At 41.3% G+C, this 21,306-nt stretch overlaps 1 protein-coding gene across 4 annotated transcripts in view; it reads left to right on the top strand.

Annotated features, from left to right (window-relative positions):
* Window positions 1-2,252: 2,252 nt before the first annotated feature.
* The window catches only part of dagla (diacylglycerol lipase, alpha), a 65,956-nt gene continuing 46,902 nt past the window's right edge, over window positions 2,253-21,306 (top strand). Inside the window, exon 1 of one of the 4 annotated variants that reach the window (XM_088333666.1) lies at window positions 2,253-2,798. Coding sequence is in view for 3 of the 4 variants with exons in the window: in XM_088333665.1 (XP_088189791.1) it covers window positions 20,670-20,710 (41 nt within the window). In the remaining variant the exon portion in view is untranslated. Of the gene's footprint in view, window positions 2,799-20,643; window positions 20,711-21,306 lie in introns of those variants that run through there. The other 3 variants (XM_088333665.1, XM_088333667.1, XM_088333668.1) reach the window with 3 other exon arrangements.

Raw genomic sequence — 21,306 nt, 5'->3', positions numbered from 1 at the left:
TGACTCTCGAACGCTTCTTAAGATTTTTTAAAAAACTATATATTACCAAATAATAATGACAGATTATGCATCAAATTATATAATTTTGAAAACGTAGTATGCTGCTATATTATAAAAGCATTTACTGATTCAATATACCGTGAACTTTTATCCATTTTAGGCATTCTCAAATTGTTATACTAAGCAAACAACAGAGATGACGACACTCATATTGACAAGTAACGAGTGCCTTCAAGAAATAATGATGAGAATGAAAAAAGAGGAAAAGAGAATGAAAAAAGAAAGAAAGAAAGAAATATAAAGAAATAGAGAGAGAGATAGAGAAAGTGAAAAGGAAAAAGAAAAAAGAGAAAGACAGAAAGATAATAAGAATAGATTGATAGAAGTATAAAGAAAGAGAGAAAGAAAGAGAAAGAGACAGTGAGAAAGAGGGAGAGAAAGAGAGAATGAGAAAGAGAGGCTCAGGAAGGAAAATGAGAGGAAAAGAATGGAAGAGGAATAGAGAGGGGAAGAGAGAGAGGGGGAGGGAGAGAAAGAGACAGAGCATAAAAAAGAGAATGAGGGAAAGGGAAAGACAAAGAAAACAAGAAAGAGAGATATAAGATAAGGAGATAAAGCGACAAGGAGAGTAAAAATAGAAAAGGAGAGAGAGAGACAAAGAGAGAGAGAGAGAGGGAGGGAGAGAGGGAGAAACAGTAAAAGAGAAAAAGAGTAAAAGAAAGTGAGAGGGACAAAAAGTGAAGAGAGAAAGAGAGGAAAACAGAGAGAGGAAAAGAGAGAGAGAGAAAGAGAGACATGAAAAGAGAGAAGATGACAGAGACAGGAAGAAAGAGAATGGAAAAGAGAGAGAGTGTGTAAAAAAGAGAATGAGGGGAAAGAGAAAGACAAAGAAAGCAAGAATAGGACAGTAAAAATAGAAAGGGAGAGATATAAAGAGAGAGGAAAAATAGAGAGAGGGAGAGAGAGAGAGAGAGAATGAGAAACAGTAGAATAGAAAGAGATAGAGAGTAAAAGAAAGAGAGAGAGACAAAAAATGAAGAGAGAAAAAGGAAGAAAGAGGAGAAAAGAGAGATTGGGAAGGAGAGAGAAGAAAAGAGAGAGGCACACCGTGAAAAAGAGAATGGAGGGAAAGAGAAAGAAAAAGGGGAAGTGAGAAAGAGAAAACAAGAGTGTAAACATGAGGAGAACAAAATAAAAAGAAAATGAGTGAGAGTTACAGGAAAAGTGAAGGAGTGCGAGAGAAAGAGAAATTGAAAGAGGGAGAAGGAGCGTGAGAAAAAGATAGCGAGATCAAAATAGAGAGAAAGGGAGAGGGGGTGGAAAATTTAAAGAAAGAAGATGAGGCAGAAATAGGAGAGCAATAGTTAGAGGAGGGGTGTCAAACTCATTTGAACTCTGGGGCCACACGATAGAACAAACATTCTGTCAAGGGCCGGACTAGTAGATTAAAGAGAAAGAAAAAGAGAGATAAAGAAATAAGAGAAAGAGGGAGGGAAAAGGAGAGAGGGTGGGACAAATAAAGAGAGAGAGGGAGAGAGCGTGAGAAACAAAATATATAATAAGAGAAGTCGTGAGAGAGGGGGAAAGAAAGGGAGAGGAAGAAATAAATCCAAAGAGAAAGAGAAAGACAGAAGGGGAGAAAAGAGAAAAGAAAGTGCGAAGGGTAGGAAGAGAGAAAGAGAAAAGGAGAAAAGGAAGTTAGAGCAAAAGAAGTTAAAAAGACACACAGAGAGAAAGAGACAAAAAGCAACAAAGGAAGATAAAAAGAGAGACACAGAGAGTGAAAGAGACAGAGACAGAGAGTGGGAAAAGGGGTGGAAGAGAGAGAGAAAGAGATAGAGAGAGAGAGAGAGAGAGAGAGAAAGAGAGAGAGAGAGAGTAAGAGAGAGAGAGAAATAAATACAAGTGCAGTGTCTTTGTGAGAAGCACCTGGCTTTGGCAACATCAAGTTTTCAAGTTTTCAACCTGTAGCTTGTTTTTCTCTTGCGCTTCTCTGAGTGTTGTCTCGCGGGTCGGATCCATTAGCAGGCCTGATCTGGCCCGCGGGCCGCCTGTTTGACACCTGTGAGTTAGAGAATGAAATAAAAAGAAAGGGAGGGAGAGAGAGAGAGGGGGGGGGGGAAGTGAACGGGTGTTTCGAACTGAACAGGCTCCCCATCAATAGGAGTCTTTCGTCCTTCACTCCAAAGAGCCGGACAACTACGCCGTTCTGTTCTCGAACGACACACGACTACCGCCCACCCCTACAAACCACCAGTGGCGCTCTTTCTCCGCAAGATTTCACGAGCGCCTTCCGTTTAAGAGACGAGTCATGTAGTATGCGCAATCCAAAATCGGAATGCGATATGCGCATCGAAAGGCGGAAGGGAAACCGCATCTTCCTATCTAATTCCATATCGCTATCTACCGGGGGATGGGCCCACTCCTCGTGGAATGCCGCCTCTGTTTTCGCCCGGCGCCTGGTAACACGCACACGCCGCTGACTACAAACATGGATTTTTGATCTCGCCCGTTTTTTATCCGGGATAGGAGAACAAAAACACGCACGGGAGCAGCCTCGCTCCTAGAAGACGTGTTGCTCTGAGAATCGACATCTTTGCAGCGGATTCCATCGAGCAAGCGTCTTCCCCCTCGAATGACAGCTTGCCGGTGGTCACAAATCTGGTGGTCACAAATCAATGACTTTGAGATCCCCGACGCATCTTTGAGTCTGGCGGGGCTTGTCTCCGTTTGGGGGGAAATGGGTGACCGAGCGGAACCGATGCAGTGGTTCGTGGCAGGGCAGCGTCAATATACAGGTGAGATCGGCATAGTGTACCTCGATATATGGCTAGAAACCCAGGCTTCGGTGAAACGTCCCACAGTGATTTCTTTATGTATTGATTTTATGGGCACATTATGAGGCCACACGATAAGCGAGGCCCGCAGGATGCTCTCATCACTGCAAAACAGCTCATACACGTGTTTGGTGGATGCAGACCAGCAGGACCTGCCCAAGGTTTCATGGGGCCCTAAGCAAAATGAGATTTAGGGCCCCCTAATGCTTGATAATTGCATACCTACTAAAACTCAGTCCATGTTCTACTCCGGGTGTTGGCAACTATTAGGAGTCAGATGCTGCATGTGACATGTTATACTTATCATCTCACCTCATTAGCTGCACCGCTTATCCTCAGTAGGGTTGCGGGGGTGCTGGAGCCCATCCCAGCATTCATCGGGCAGTGGGCAGGGGAACACCCTGAACTAGTTGCCAGACAATCGCAGGGCACACAGGGACAGACAACTGGCTCGCTCATTCACACCTAGGGACAATTTGGACCGGCCAATCCACCTGGAATGCATGTCTTTGAAATATGGGAGGAAACCTACGCAAGCACGGGGAGAACATACAAACTCCGCACAGAAAGTCCGTTAGCTGGATTTGAACCCACACAGGAGGTTCCCAAGACCTTAGAACTGTGCCGCCGTGCTGCCCCTTGTTATACTTCTATTTAAATCTATTAAGTTCATCAAATTGGTATTGAAACGACCACAATTGGAGCAAAATACCACATTAGCTTCCTGTTTTAAGCACTTCATTTGTTATTTTGTTTTTTAGTTTTTTCTGAAGTCAGCTTTTTCTTGAAGTTCTATAGCTTTTTTGTAGTGTTATCTATCTATTTACTTTGGTCATATCCCTCAAGAGGGGTGACCAACAGAAAAACAAACACATACAATAACAAAGAAAATAAAAAGGGAAACAAATAGCAAAAAACACACACAAATATCTCTGGACCATGGCCAACCCAAATGCCAAACAAGTTGGGCACCTCGGCACCCAAGTTGCTCATGCTTTCGTCCCTCCAGATGAAACGGGACACAAGAAATCGCCCATGTCACTCGGGTCAGGGTGACACAACACACTCAGGGCCCGACAGCTTTCACTGGTTTACCCCTGCCGCATCATACAGGTGCCCTGCCCATCCCTTAGAACGAGTCCACACCTCCCACTATCCTTTTACAACACCTCTCCACTCATTCCTATCACCAACAAGTAGTGTTACTGTAGTTTTGTTTTTGTACTATTCTTGTAGTATATCCTTAAGTGATTTTTTTGTAGTATTTCCATAGTAGGCATGGCATGAGTTGCTTTTGTGACACAATCAATGTCAGTGTATATCATTTGGACGTGAACTTAAATGTGTGATAACCGAGACATTTATGATTTTTTTGGGGAGTTCCAACCACTCAAAATGTTCCGTAGCATCGAACCAATTGTTATTCATTTATTTATCCCCCCCCACCCTGGTCATCGTCGGGGAAACAACTTGCTGTGGTATGTCAAGTACAGCCTGACGGTGCCCGTAAATCTCCAGGACGTTTTGGTATGGAGTTTGCGTCAGCACATGAAACAGATAATACTGGTTTCCAAGTTTACCAGAAGCAGGAGAAGCCGCCTGATCTGACACGAATACAGCACCTTCATCATCTGGTCGCCGTTGTTGTCGCTTTAAAACAGGGGTCTCTAAGCCTAACTTTTCCCTTCTCTGATGAGAGGCCAGAGTCTGTTTGTAACAGAAAAGAGTGCCTAAATGTAAACATATATTGTTTTCCAGAAAGCCACAAGGAAATGAACCTTCTGGATTCTTTACAGAACAAAATTTAGAATTTAAATAATAAAAACCAAATAAATAAATAATAACCAAATCAAACTTTGTAGAAACTTAAAAAAGTCCATGGAACAAATAATAGGTCCAAGTTCAACTTAGTTATCAGAGCATTTGGACCACTAGTGGTACAGATGACTTGTAAAAAGGCAGTAGATGTTATCTCATTACTTGACAGAGTACCAGAAACGAATGTTTTCTATTCAATTCCAAGCACTGTATGTGACAAATTTATTGCCATTTTTCAGACACGAAATACACAACAAAATCAACGTTCGTCTCTGGTACCATGACTAATGATAGTTTGATAATGAGATAAAACCCAATGCCTTTTTCATAAGTCATGGGGCAGCACGGCGGCGCAGTTCATGTAGTGGGAACCTCCTGCGTGGGTTCAAATCCAGCTCCACTCCTGTGCGGAGTTTGTATGTTCTCCCCGTGCTTGCGTGGGTTTCCTCCGGGCACTCCAGTTTCCTCCGGGCACTCCGGTTACCTCCCACATTCCAAAAACATGCATTTCAGGTGAATTGGCCGGTCCAAAATTGTCCCTAGGTGTGAATGGGCAAGTGAGTTGTCTGTCCCCGTGTGCCCTGCAATTGGCTGGCAACCAGTTCAGGGTGTCCCTTGCCCACTGCCTGGAGATGGCTAGGATGGGCTCCAGTTTCCCGCGACCCTAATGAGGATAAGCGGTACAGCTAATGAGATGAGATATAATCACTGGTAAACCAGTGATAAGAGATGGCACTCTCAACCGCGGCTATCCGGGTTCAAATCTCGTTACAAGTAAAATAGCGCACCCAGTTCTTTTGCTATGTTAAAAAAAGGTCGTCAAAATGCTCTCTTATATTATTCAGTGGGCCGGACCATATCGGAAAGCACGGCCAAGGAGCTTCGTTTGGGGATCGGTGCCTTAAAGCAGTGTTTTTGAACCTTTTTTAACTGAGGTGCAGTTCTTTCATTAAGAAAAATCCCGCGCTACACCACTAACTGAAAATGTCAAAAAAAAGAAGAAGCCTTTATGAACAATATAAGTGTTTTTAACAATGAAGAATGATGTTATATTATAATGTCTTAAATTGGAATCAAATAAACACAAAGAGTAAAGTATTTTATTATCTTTCATATTTATATTTACTCTGTGCAAAATCTGGGCCAATTTGGATGAACGCAGAGCTGTTATCTTCGCAGGAATCGAAGAAAGGAACACACTAACTTCTTCCTCCACAGCTCAGTCTTTCTCATGCTAATTTGCTTGTCTCTAAGCACAAGGTAATTAGTTACCAGCTGCTGTTTATTTTATGGAAAAGTTCTACATTACTGTGCCAGGCGCTAGACCACACAGGCACACAAATTGGATAATTTCCCAAGGAACACCTGACAATATCTCTTGGCACACCAGTGTGCCGTGGCACAGTGTTTGAAAAACACTGCCTTAAAGCATCCACCTGTTTTTCAGAGATGAGCTCGACATCAGCATTGACAGGCTGTATAACCAATGGCAGCAGTGTCCAAACTTTTCAGAAAGCGGGCCAGATTTGGCAATTTGAAAATGTGTGATGGCGGACTATTCCGCCTAGCATTCTTTGAACAGTCTTTAATTAATCCACCCTCCGTAAAAGTTTTGCTTGGCATTCAACATCGCCACCTCATAGCTCACCTTTGTAGCATTGTTATTTGACCCGCAGGGTCTCGTGAAAGCCTCTTTCACTTGATTCACCTTTTCACAGCATTTGTTCCGGTTAGCTTTGTGTAGTCAGCATGTTTGGTCTGGCAGCACCTCTTTATATTATATTCTTCGAAAACAGCCATTGTATCTTGGCAAATTAGGCAGGCGCAGTTGTTTGAAAAAAATTACTCCAATTTCCACTTGCCCTCTCAGTCAACTTTCCTTTTTTTTTTTTTCCCCCCTCCCTTTATAGTCACCATGTTGGAAATGGGGTGAGCTAAAATTCTCACAGAAGGTCAAAAGAAAGGTGACCACTACTACTGCCATCATCTGGGGAACTGGTGAATTATTATACTTCGTACATTTTTTTTTTAATATATACTTCGGTCAACGTTACTGGCGAAGCACATATTATTATTTTAGTAAAAAATTGATCACGGGCCGTAACTAGCCCCCCTGGCCGGACTTTAGACATGCCTGACCTATTGGTATTCGTATAGAACAGTGGTCTAGCAACCCATGAGCGAGTTTATTATGGATGCAACCACTGTGGTGATTCATTTACTCGTATCAAATGGTCTGGCTGCACTCTACAAAAACAAAAAAACTCTAAATCATCCCTGTGTTGTGCAACAAACTAAATAAATTAGCTGCGCCGGTGCTACGAGTAAAAAAGCGCAAGACGAAGACTACAACCCCGTAAAATCGGTCTCATTCAAGGGGCTGCATGCTTCGGAGCACCAGGAATATCCTGGCAACCTGACTTCAGAAATTCCAATGTTAAAGACTGTAAATACACATAGTTAAATAGGAATACTCACACATTTCTCTACTGACTAACTATATGTGGGTTCTTAAGTCTTTTTTGCTATATTATTTTATGTATTTATTTTACATGTAATGCTTTTATACTTGATTTGTTTTATTACTTCATCTTTTTTTCTGTAAAATAAAATACAGTACCCAGAGAAAGTATTTACTCAAAGGGGGCCGGTATTTTTGCAACGTCTACTTTTTATTTTTATAAAATGTTGAATAAATCAGGGCAGCACTGCGGCACAGTGGTTAGCATGTGGGCGGCACAGTTCTGTGGTCATGAGATTGAACCTCCTGTGTGGAGTTTGCATGTTCTTCCCGTGCCTTCGAGGGTTTCCTCCGGGCACTACGGTTTCCTCCCACATTCCAAAAACATGCATGTCAGGTTAATTGGCTCAATTGTCTCCAGCACCCCCGTGACCCTACTGAGGATAAGCGGTGTAGATAATGGATGGATGGATGAATAAATTACGTTTATTGCAACCTTTGTCCCACATGTTGTTGAGTTTTAGAAGATATTTTGAGTTTATTATGTAGAAGGTGTAAAACCTGAAAAATGTCAAGTTCTTCACCTTTGCAAAACTTTGAATTTTTTTCATCTGAGCTTTTTTTGTCAAAAACCTGATGCGACCCAACCGTACTCAGACCTTAGCTTAAAAAATTGTTCAGAGTAGGAAAAGATATTTGGTGGCCACAGGCTCTGGTTTAAGCCATGCATGCCAACATTTTGGGCAGCAAGGCAGCTGAGTGGTTAGCGCGTCCGTGGCAGAGTTCTGAGGTAAAATCCAGTTACCGGCCTACCTGTGCGGGGTTTGCATGTTCTCCCTGTGCTTGCGTGGGTTTCCTCCAGGCACTCCAGTTTCCTCCCACCTTCCAAAAATATGTATATCAGGTTGATTAGCAGCAGCACGGCGGGGCAGTGGTTAGCGCGTGTGCGGCACAGTTCTGAGGTCGAGATCGAACCTTCCTGTGTGGAGTTTGAATGTTCTCCCCGTGCTCGAGTGGGTTTCTCTGAGCACTCCGGTTCCTCCCACTTTCCAAAAACATGCATGTCAGGTTAATTAGCCAGTTCAAATTGTCCCTAGGTGTGAATGGGCGAGCAAATTGTCTGTCTCTGTGTGCCCTGCGACTGGCTGGCAACCGGTTCAGGGTGTCCCCTGCCCACTGCCGGAAGATAACTGGGATGGGCTCCAGCACCCCCGTGAACCTACTGAGGATAAGCGATGCAGAAATTGATGGATGGATGGAATGTTGATTGGCTGGTCCAGATTGACCCTACGTGTGGATGAGCGAGTGAGTTGTCCGTCTCTGTGTGCCCTGCGACTGGCTGGCAACCAGTTCAGGGTGTCCCCTGTCCACTGCTTGAAGATAGCTGGGATGGGCTCCGGCACCCCCGCGACCCTACTGAGGATAAGCGGTGCAGATCTGGATGAATGGATGCCAACATTTGATATCGAAAGCAATAGATTTGATCTGCACAAAAACACCGTCTCCAGGATATTTCAAAACAAAACCAAAAACAACTTGTGCTTCTTGAAAAGCAGAAGTAGCCAGTTTTTACCAAAACGTAAATTTAATGTCCCCCCTCGCGCAAACGCTACTAAAACAACTTCGTATCTCATATTTTGGGGAATGTAATAGAACGATAAAGCACAGAGATATTGCACCTTGTGTATAAATCACTTTTGAGCGAGTTGATAATGGCGACTTCAGCGAAATGAAACTTTATATTGTGAACGTTTTTCTCTCGTTTTATACATTTAGGATTTGACAGTTAATTTCCACGTTTCACGCTTTTTTTCTGAAATCTGTCTATGCTTCCCCTTGGGGATGTCATCAGGAGACACGGAGTCAACTTCCAGTGTTACGCTGATGACACCCAGCTCTACATTGCCGTGTCCCCTGATGACACAAGTCCTATAGATACTCTTTTAAATGGCATTTCGGATATCAAGTCATGGATGGCAGAAAACTACAGTTCAACCGGGACAAAACGGAGGTTTCACTCATTGGTCCAGAAAATCTGAGAGTGAAAGATTTTAGAGCTTTAGATTATGTGAAAAAGTTGTGTCATTTTCAACTCTGAACTCAATTTTATTCCACAAATCAAAAACATAACTAAAATTGTTTATTATCATCTCAAGAACATAGCCAGAGTCCGCCCATTTCTCTCTCAGGCAAACACGGAGGTACTGGTGCATGCTTTTATGTCATGAACCGGAAAAGGATCAGGACCCAAACGTGTGACGTTTCTCACTCAAGCCTTTTATTTTACGGGAAATGGGGAGTCATGCACGTTAGGGAGCAGTCTGGTGTGGAATGATAGGAAGCCAGAGGCTGACGAGATCAATACCAATTGCTTGAGCAGATATCGGACAGATGGAGTCGATACCGGACAGGATGGGACAGACAGGATTGATATCAAAACCGGATATCGAAATTAAACAGGACAAACTAGACGGTGACGAAACTGGAAACCGATATTAAACAACGGGACAGACAGGATTGATATCCAAACAGGATATCGAAATTAAACAGAACAAACTAGACGGGGAACGAAACTGTAAACCGATATTAAACAACGGGACGGACAGGATTGATATCAAAACAGGATATCGAAATTAAACAGGACAAACTAGACGGGGAACGAAACTGGAAACCGATATTAAACAACGGGACAGACAGGATTGATATCAAAACCGGATATCGAAATTAAACAGGACAAACTAGACGGTGACGAAACTGGAAACCGATATTAAACAATGGGACAGACAGGATTAATATCAAAACAGGATATCGAAATTAAACAGGACAAACTAGACGGGGAACGAAACTGGAAACCGATATTAAACAACGGGACAGACAGGATTGATATCAAAACCGGATATTGAAATTAAACAGGACAAACTAGACGGGGAACGAAACTGGAAACCAATATTAAACAACGGGACAGACAGGATTGATATCAAAACCGGATATCAAAATTAAAAAGGACAAACTAGGCGGGGAACGAAACTGGAAACCGATATTAAACAACGGTACAGACAGAATTGATATCAAAACAGGATATCGAAATTAAACAGGACAAACTAGACGGGAACGAAACTCGAAGCCGATATTAAACAGGACAAAATAAACGGGAACCATACCGGACAGGGAATACCAACAGGAAACAGGACCGAGTCAAAACCCACGTCTTGCGGGGCAGAGGTTCGTTGACGGACTGACAAAGGAGGAGTGAGAGCACTGAGCTTAATTAGACAGAAATCTTTCAACAAGCCGCAGCTGGCGCCACACGGGCGGGGCCAATTTGGCGCCATGGCAACTTTGACATTTAGTTTTTTATCGTTTAGATTATTGAAATACCCTGCTTTCTGGTCTTCCCAAAAAGAGTATTGCTAGCTTGCTGCATTTGCAAAACTCAGCGGCACAGGGAAGGGATCACATTACACCAGGTTTAAAATCACTGCATTGGCTCCCTGTGCTTTTTAGGATCAATTTTAAGGCACCTTTACTAGTTTTGAAATGTCCTAATGGTCTTGGGCCATTCTATTTGTCTGATTTGCTTTTACTATATCAGCCCTTGCGGCCCCTGAGGTCCTCAGGCAGGGGGTTGTTGACTGTTCCCAGGGTGAGAACAAAAACCTACGATGAAGAAGAATATCTGTATAAAATACTTTTAAGAGTATTTTTTTAGTAACATTTCTCAAGTATTTTTTTTATACTATGGTATTATGCAATGGTATTTTTAGTACTTCTGTAGAAGTATAACTGATGTAATTTCAAAGCAGTATTTTAGAAGTATTTTTGTAGTATTTCCAAAGTAGTATTTTTGTCACATTTCTTTCGAATTTTTGGAATATTACTGTAGTTGTCTGTTTTGTAGTTATCGTGGAGTAAATAATTCCGTAGTAGCATTTTGTAATATAGTATTACTGTGGTAGTATTTTTGTAGTAACTCTATACTGTTTTTATTCAGAATGAAAGCAAAATAATATATGAGGTCCCAGTTTTTAAGCAGTATATTTGATATTTTTGTAGTTATTGTGTAGTATTTTTGTTGTACTTCTGTAGTATTTTTGAGTGGACACATAGAGTGACAATGAGGACAATTTTGGCACCCAAAAAAGTTAACCACTCTTGGGTGGCCCCCTAGTGGTTGCGGGGCCATAAGCAGCCGCTTAGCTCGCTTATGCCTTGGGCCAGCTATTTATTGTACCACTGCACGTGGTTTTTCAATGAAATGGTTTGAAAAGAACGAAGTGAAACAAAAATAAAGCAAAGGAGATTGACCCATGCTTAGTTTTCACGGTCTCGCTGCTTCATGGATTCACAGTGTGCTCTGATTGGCTAAGCAATCTAAGTGAGTAATAAAGATTTTTTACAGGTACTATATAGAGTATTTCTTTGTCAAATGTATAAAAAGAATATATATATCTTGACTATGTATAGGAAAAAGTACATTTATATTTTAGTTCTTTATTCTTGTTGCACTATGTTGCTGCAAATGTCTTTGCAGTATTTTCTGATGTCGCTATAAATTAGACCAGTTCGCAACCACTACCCTGTAAATAACCTAATTCTTTTTCCTAATTCTATTCCTTTTCATCTGGTTTTATCTTTCCGTACAGGTGCTTGAAATCCTTGAAAATGCTTGAATGTTTGTGTTGTGTTTTCAAGCATTTAAAAGAGCTTTTACTTTGGGTGAAGTGCTTGTAAATTCTTGAAAGTGTTGCCATGTTTCTGAACAAATTGCTTAAAAATGACAATGACACTGCTCTCTGGTGCCTTCGCTTTGCCATTGCATTTCTTCTTCCCTCGTGATTCACTGCAGCTGACATTAGCTTGTATGGTGCGTCATTGTCCCCTACGGGGTACGCCCAATAGGATAGGTGCATGCTACATCTAAACAAGGCACTATGCCATGTGTAGTACCGTAAATTCCGGACTATAGAGTGCACCTGATTATAAGCCGCACCCACCACATTTTAAGAGGAAAACCAATGTTGTACTTACACAAGCCGCACCTGTACATAAGCCGCATGCGCCCACATTAAAAAAATGTAACACAAACACAAAATTAACCCAAACCCAACTAAGTCCCGCGATTGAAACTGAATGTCCTTCAAAAAAGTACACGGTCCAAAAATCACAGCCGGCAAAATGAACGGGAAATAATACCGGTACTTAAGGTTTGATGCAAACCTGCAGAGTCCGGGTCCCGTTGAAAGTAATCCAAGGAAAAAAGTGTATATTTCCAAAGGTAAGGGTGGGAAGAACATACATCCACTATTGTCTGCCGCGTCCACAAACACTCACTTTTACCGGTCCCCACTTCCCGTCAGCCCGCGTTTTTTATTCGCCCGTGGGAAACATATCAGAATAAGTGTCTGAAATAAAGACATTACAAAAATATACAGTTGCAAATACATATCATACATGGTTACACATATTTACAAAGAAAGACGTTACACCGAGAGAGTTTTCAAAGCTTTAATAATAAAAACTTTCATCCCAAACGGTGCCTGTGACAGGTAGCAACACGCTCACAACACAGTAAACGGGTCTGGTAAAAAAAAAACATACCGTACTCGTAAAAATCACGGCAAACCGTCCTCATCTTCCTCCTTAGAACTGAAGCCGTCAAAGTCGTCTTCCTCAGTGTCGGAAAGAAACTTCGTCATATAGACGTCGTCCCACACTCCCTTATTCCAAAACACGCTGGCAACACGCTCGCTCCTTCTTTATCGGACTGCTCGATTGCTTTTAGCTTGAAAGCTGCATCATGTGCCTTTCTTTTTGCATTTTGCATGATGAGGGTATGTTTACGCTAATTTAATTTACTGTATGCACAAGCCAAGAAGTTGCAGTCTTCCTCGGCGCAAATATTCCACCGGTCTAAATCTTACCTTTTGTACTCGAGCGCCGCTGGCGGCCTTTAGAAAAATTACATAAATTGGCCGCATCACTGAACAAGCCGCAGGGTTAAACGTTTGGGAAAAAAGTAGCGGCTTATAGTCCGGAATTTACGGTAGTGCAAATATTATGTATCACGTATATACATTTGGCAATGCAAAAAATTAACGTAGCGTTTCCCAGTGGTAAATTGTAACGGGAAGGACTTCCTGTATCTGAAAATAAAGGCTACATATTACTATCATTTTAACTTAATACATATGGGGAGGGATTAGTCTCAAAAGCGAATATATTTGAAATTAATTCAAAATCTAAAAATCATATGGCTTGTTAAATGCACACGCATGATTCAAAGTCGCATATGTAAAACCCAGAGTATCGGATCTGCAAAGTACACGATTTGCACAGCATTTTTATGTGTTACTGGATGAATATGAAAACAATCTTAAAAAGTCCTTAAAAAGTGCTTGAATGTGGCCTTGAAAAAGCTGTATGAACCCTGAAGTCTTTATTACATTATCCGTTGTAATCAATGACAATAAAGACATTCTTATTCTATTCTGTTCAATTGATTTTATAGTATTGAGGGATGGTGATATTCTATAATACTTGAGTAAAATACAAATTATGACATCACAGATTCAACCTATCCTCCAGTTTCTTTTGGAAAGTAACCTCTGTAAAAAGCTTTGGATTGCTATAACCCAAGTCAAGTCTTTTTTATTTGTATAGCCCTTAATCACAAAGAGTCTCAAAGGGCTGCACAGGTTATTTCACAGACTCTTATTTCAGACTATTATTCCACCATCCCCTGATCTGGAAACAACATGAGGGCAAGGAAAAACTCAAAACCTCAACATGAGGAAAAGGAAGAAAAAATCTCTTTCGAACCCAGGGCGCATTGCTCCCTATGGTACGCCAGGCTCCTAGTAATAATTTTGTCGAGACACTCTTTTGTTAGACAGCCCTACCATTCGCATAATGAATAATGTTTACATATGTTGACCTATACGTTACTGTAGGCTCTTAGTCCTTGCGGATATTGTGCAGATGCTATATAAAGACCATTATCTAGTGGCCTTCCAAAGGACATCATATCAACAATGTTGCCCAAAACCAAATTGAGTTTGACACCCTGTCGTATTTCCATTTTTTTTTCTAAATGTATGTTATTAGTATTTCTTTTAAAATTCATACAAACCAATCCAGTGACATTCAGTTAGTTTATACGAAATGTGTTGATCGATATGTTGTGGATATTAACTAATACAAAACTGAACAAAAACCTGCAATTACATTCCTAAGTATAAGTATTTTATTTTTAATCAATGTATATGGAAAGGTAAAAACTATTTCATTAAGCCTTAATGGATTAGGGTGTCAATTCGAAGATTTACAAGGGGAAATTAGGTATTTGAGTTGTTAGGCCAAAAGTGTCATGGAGGTAATCTTCCACAGTATTAGCTGTTTGCTGTAAGTGCTTTAATTCACGTATTACAGTATTTAAAACGTCAGTAAATATCGGGCAGCAGTATGCGATTCAAAGTATTTTAACGTAATTAGTTCTGTTGTTTTTTAGCACCTAAAAGGACATGTTGCTATTGCTTTATTTAAGAAATGGTCCTGCTAGTCGGTTATTGTGACATTGTCGTCACAAATGTCTGCTTATGTGTTAATACAAGGCTGTCTCAGGAAATATAAATATTGTAATAAAGTTATTTATTTTATGGAATGCAGTTAAGAAATAAAGCTAAAATGTCATACAGTCTGGATTTATTCTAAATCAGTTGAAATATAGCAAGTCTTTTATTATTTCAATATTAATGATTAGGGTGGAAGAGCATTCAACAGCACCGAGGCCCGAATGGAGAACGCTCTCGAACCTGCGGATCTCTTCTTGGCTCTTGGGATCACTAGCAGACCAGCATTTTCAGAGCAATGCTCCGGACCGAAACATAGGGGGGAATTAAATCCGAAAGATATGAGGGAGCTAGTCCATGCATGATTCTGTATACTACCAACAGAACCTTAAAATCAATTCTTAAGCTAACAGGGAGCCACTGCAGGTTGGCTAAAATCATGGTCATGTGATCAAACTTTCTTGTCTTTGTTAAAAGCCTTGCTGCGGCATTTTGAACCAGCTGAAGGCTCTTGATTTTGGTCTTCGGGAGACCGGAGAGTAATGCATTTGAGTAATCGAGACGTGAGGTAAAATTATAATCCCCGCATCTGACTGAGACAGCATAGGGCGTATTTTAGCAATGTTGCAAAGATGGAAAAAAGCTGTTCTAGTAATATTCCTAACGGGTGTTTGAAAGGACAGATCGGGGTCAACCGTGACACAAAAATTTTTGGCTGAGTCACTCTGGGTGATATTACATTTGTTCAATGACTCAAGAAATGTTTTACTTCATTGCATAACCACATATACTGTAAAATACAGACCTTTCTTTTAGGCCACATTGCAAATTGTACTATATAAGCAATATGCGCGACCCACCACCCTGTCCAATGGTCCCTGAGGAAGCTGTTACCATTTGGTTTGGAGCCAAGTCACGACTGACTCCTCTTCAATTAAATCGTATTTCATGTTAATATTTTCCATTTACGATGCTCGAATAACTGATCGTGCGGCCACGTTTTCAGAATCCCTCCCGTTACATAGTTTCACATGCGGGCATCCTCTGCAGACAGCTTGGCAGTTCACATTCGCAACCCAGCCCTGGCTTGCATCCATACATGCAAACACGAACACATCGGCTGAAACACGAGAAAACGGAGAGCGAAGAGGTGAAAAGGATTGAGTGGGTGGCGGTGGGAGAAAAAGACGGAGAAAGAGGCAGAGGGAGAGTAGGAGTGAGTGGCACATGGCTCCAAGTCTAAAAAAAGATGAGCAGTGGTTAACCAAAACCAAAATCTGGCTTTGTTCGATAAGGCAAGAGAAGAAATTGTCGGTTTCCTCTGCGCCGAAAACGCTGCAGATGCACTCGCTCGTTTCTGTGTTCACAAACGTCCTCTAAAATATGAATAGTGAATGAGTGTGTGGGTAGGAAGGAGAAGGAGAGAGCATTAGGACGAGGAAGTGTCGAATGGGAGGGGGTAGAGGGAGGGCTTCGTTTCGCCTTGTGTTTTGCAATGCTTGTTGAGGAACCGGCTGATTAGAAACAGTGAGATGTGGATGTGACAAAAAGTGAGAGGATTTTTGTAGCAGTTTCATTCTTACCCAAGCAGGCATGAAAGTGAACATAGAGATTGAAATTTAAACCATTAACCACTTTGCCAGCTTTTACTTACCTCTCGAACTGGTAATTATCTAAAACTTTGATGAAAGAATGGAGATCTGATGTAGGCTTTAATTTTAGCATTATTATAAGGTGTGTCACGACCAGTGTTCCCTCTAAGCTGCGCGCGTGCGCACTGCTCGCACATCCTCTGCGCACAAGAAAATCTAGCCGGCGCACAAAAATGAGGGCTCAAAATGACTAATTACGAAGCGACTTAAGTCAAAGTTACAGTGCATGAAGGTAAAAATACACGGGTTCCCCTGACGTTGTGTCCTAAATGCGGTATTTTGAAGTCGAGTCAAAGTAGAACGAAGTTGAGTAAAGTTAGTAGAGTTGGTCGAGAACCGGTTTCTTCGGCTCGGCTCACGAAAAGGAACCGGCTCTTTCGGGTCCTAAACGGCTCTTCAGGTTGTTTTTGCTTCTTTAATCCCAACATGACCAAATATTATGTAAAATTATGCACAAAATGACTTAAAAGAAGGGGGAATAGAACAAAAAAGAAAAAAATACCAAAATAAAAAAGTAGTGAAAAGCTGAGAAAAAAAGAAACAAAAGGAAGAGAAAAAAAGAAGGAAAATTTTAGAAAAAAGCCAGAAAAAAAAGAAAAGAAAGTAATGTAGGAAAAAAGTAAATAGAGAACAAAAAAAAAAGTAACAGCTTGGAAAAAATAAACACAATGAGATTTTTTTTTAAAGGCATTTAAAAAAAAGTAGGAAAAAAACACGGAAAAAAGAAGAAAAAGCTTGGGTTGCATTGAAATAATTTCCAATTATATCAAGTGAATCTTGTTGCCAACATTGTACTTCCACTAAAAAATGTGATTAAGTACAGTTCTGTATCTTACAACCGACTAAATAAGCCCCCAAAAATGTTAATATTATGTGACAAAAAATATCACGGAAAAAAAAGAAATGGATATCTTGTGAAAGAATTGTAAGAACAAACGACGTTTGTAGGCCGTACAACCTTTGCCGTACATGAGTCAATTCATTCAAAAGAGAAAAATAATTTAGCATTGCCGGAAACTCCGCAAAATGTAACTTGATGTCCAGTTTTGGACATGTTTGATCATGATTTAGTTGCCACACTTGGGATTGCTGTTGCTCACTGTTGTTTCAAGCGTTGCACACCGACTTTACGTGAACGCTCAGACCCGTGGAAAATTACAGGGAACATTGGTCTGAGTTATATAGTTACTGGAAAAAAAAATAATGATTTACAGTTACTAGTTACTTCATTGCTGTCTGGGAAGGAAATTAAATGTTTTTGAGATGAAGTAATTGAGGAGTATGTTAGGAGTGACAAGATTGGATAGATTGAGAAATGAAATTGTGGGAGACTGAACTGGAGTAGTCGTGGAACTGAGCAAGCGTGTGGATAACACGGTACTCTGTTGGTTTGGGCACATGGAGAGGATGAATGGGGAGCGAATGTTGAAGAGTATCTACAGAGCAGAAGTCAATGGAAGGATACCAAGAGGAAGGCCGCGATTGACGTGGATGGTGGTGTTATGAGTGCACTGCGGGGAAGAGGTCTAAATGTAGTGGAAGCTAGAGCTCTTGTTGGTGATAGGAATGAGTGGGGAGGTGTTGTAAGGATAGTGGGATGTTTAGACGCGTTCTAAGGAATGGGCAGAGCACCCGTATGATGCGGCAGGGGTAAACCAGTGAAAGCTGTCGGGCCCTGCTGTTGAACAGAAGAGTGTGTTGTGTCACCCTGACCTGAGTGACATTGCCGCTTTCTTGTGTCCCGTTTCATCTGGAGGGACGAAAGCATGACCAACTTGGGTGCCGAGGTGCTTAACTTCTCTAGGTGTTTGGGCATTTGGGTCGGCCATGGCCCAAAAATCTTGTGTGTTTTTTGCTACTTTTTCCCCTTTTTATTTTCTTTGTTATTGTCTTGCTGTCGGTCACCCCTCTCGAGGGATATGACTAGGGTAGATAGATAGATGTCTAAAACTTTAGTGCTAGGTTTTTCAGATTAAAGGTTTTCAACCGGACCAAAAAGTGATTTAAAAAATATAAATGGTTAATCGTCTGCATTTATATAGCGCTTTTCAAGTCACTGAAGACCTCTCAAAGCACTTTACAATGTGCTTCGCATTTACCCATTCACACACACACTCACACACCGATAGCGGCGTCAGCCATGCAAGGCCTGCACAAGGACACTTTCACATTTAACTTGGAAGAGCCGTGGGTGTTTGTCTTGCTGTCGGTCACCCCTCTTAAGAGATATGACCAAGGTAGATAGTTACTTTTTTTTAAAAGTAATTGTGTTACCCTCCAAATTCCGGACACCAACTCTGAAAGTTACCGTATATTAGGACACCTCGCTGCTCAGCACTTTGGTTATCTCTGAATTCTCATAGTGCATTGTGTTCTGCATTCTGATTAGTTACACAGAGGAAAATGATTTCTATCGCCAACAAAGTTGGACCTGTCCATCCATTAAACCTGCTTAGGAGCCACATGGGGGGTCTTTGGCACTCCCTAGCGCTTATTTCAAAAAAGTTTCTGTGGAATGGAACCAGAAGTTAAAACCAGTTGTAAGGTCATTTGATGGTGGCAAAGTATCATGTAGAGTTAAGTGGATCGAGTCCTTAATTCATAATGTTGTGCAATAAAACAGCAGAAAATAGGTTTGTTCTAATTTAGACTTCAAGTGAGTCGTTTGTCAGTTTTTTTGTTTTGTTTTTTTTCGGAAGGGGGGTGGTACCCATGGCAGCAAGATGGCGGACAATTATGTCACCTATGTCTAGGTGAGTTCATGTTTATGTATTTTTACTTACTATTTAAATATATATATATATACATATATATATATATATATATATATTTAAATAGTGTTTTTACTGCTAGGAGGCTCGAAATAATATACACTCTCCCTTCAAGTCCCAAAATATACATGGGTTGGGTTTAGCTCTTTCCACAAAGTCCAAATTTAAGTCAACAATAGTTATTGTTGTCTGTATCTCCTTGAATGTAATCTGAATTTTGAATGAACAAATAATGCATTTTAATACATCTTTTTAAAGCTTTGATTTTTTTTTTTTGTCTTTCAATTTTCAACCAAATAAGTTTCCAGTTTTTTCCTCAGTAGGTTTAGTGTGTTAGATTTAAGGTTTAGGCTTCACTGCTTTTAGGAATATTAATTAGTTAGATAGAACAGTAAGATTGTGTTTTTTTCTTTTTGTAAAAAAAAAAACATGGTTCTTAGGTTAGGGGTGGTAGAAATCCTTAAATACTTGAATTTGATGGTTTTGTTTTCAAGGTTTGAAAAGTTTTTGAATTATGGGGAAAGTGCTTGTAAATGTTTGAAATTGTTGTCATGTTTTCCTAAATGAAGAATAATAAATCAAATCTAGTTAAAAATGACGCCGACACGCCTGCTCTGGTGGCTTTGTTTTGCCGTTGCATTTCTTCCCCCCTCGTGACTGACGGCAGCTGGCATTAGTTTGTATGCAGTTGTCATGTGAAACGTCGTCATCCCCTATGCGTAGATTTGCAGTGGTCTGATACTCCATCCATTTCAATATTATTATCCTCAGTAGGGTCGCGGGGGTGCCGGAGTCCATCCCAGCTATCTTCCGGCAGTGGGCAGGGGACACCCTGAACTGGTTGCCAGCCAATCGCAGGGCACACAGGGACAGACAACTCATTCGCTCATTCACACCTAGGGACAATTTGGACCGGCCAATTTTACCTGAAATGCATGTTTTTGGAATGTGGGAGGAAACCCACGCAAGCACGGGGAGAACATACAAACTCCGCACAGGAGGTTCGATCTCTTGACCTCAGAACTGTGCCGCCGTGCTGCTCCCACTTCATGATTGTGTCCCACTTATTGTTGATGCTTTACAAGAAATCACAGTTTTATATCTTTATGTTTGAAGTCTGAAATGTGGCAAAAGGACACAAATTTCAAGGAGGCCAAATAGTTTCGCAAGCCACTGTAAATGTGACTTGACTTGAATAAAGCAATATCTACATCTGTCAAACCTTGGAGCCAGAATAACCTGTCACTGAATGCGTAGCAAAATAGTTTGTCTAAATCCAAAATGAGAAGTTATTTCCAAAAAAGAACAAGAAATACTTTCATTATTACAACTTGACTTGAAGTAGTGGAACAGTAGCGACCTGCTATTTGTATTGCACCAGTCTCTGATAAGCTTCTCTGCTTGTTTGTCGTCCGACCAGTCTGCAAAGTCTGTTCAAAGTCTATGTGCTTGCAAGACAAAAAAAAATCTCTTGCTGCTTGATTGCATTGGCATTTGAGAAAAAAAGAAAGGATAGTTTATGAGCAGTAGGCAACCTATGAGGCTTTTGTGCCGCCGGGTGCATGGTTGGGAATCGAACAGAGGAGAAGAGCACCAGTTGCAAGTAGGGCTTCCTCCAACTAACCTCTATTTTCATAGTCGACTAGTTACCGACCGGGGGGGCAACGCGTCCAGGTACAGTTATGACGTCCTGGGTACTAATTCAGCAACCACCTTTCCTGTGCGGAGTTTACATCTTATGAAATGAAATGATCTGCATTTATATAACGCTTTTCAAGTCAAGATTTCCCAAAGCGCTTTACATTGTGCTTCACATTTCCCAAGAGCGGCCGTGCAGCCATGTAAGGCGCTAACCTGCTTATTGGGGGTATTAGGGGTTCAGTGTCTTACCCAAGGACACTTCGACATGTAACACGGAGGAGCCGGGATTCGGACTGCGATCTCTTGATCCCAAGACGAGCGCTCTACCTCCTAAGCCACTGCCGCCCCTGTGCTTGCGTGGGTGTCCTCCGGGCACTCCGGTTTCCTCTCGCTTTCCCAACACACGGTTCAAATTGTCCCTAGGTTTGAATGAGCGAGTGGTTGTATGTCTTGTGTGCCCTGCGATTGGCTGGCAACCAGTTCAGGGTGTCCCTTGCCCACTACTCGAAGATAGCTGGGACGGGCTCCAGCCCCCCCTATTGAGGATAAGCGGTGCAG

The sequence above is a fragment of the Urocampus carinirostris genome, chromosome 4 (genome assembly GCF_059441175.1).
Source record: "Urocampus carinirostris isolate Australia breed hairy pipefish chromosome 4, RoL_Ucar_1.0, whole genome shotgun sequence".
NCBI classification, from domain to species: domain Eukaryota; kingdom Metazoa; phylum Chordata; class Actinopteri; order Syngnathiformes; family Syngnathidae; genus Urocampus; species Urocampus carinirostris.
This window is presented reverse-complemented; position numbering and strand designations above follow the sequence as displayed.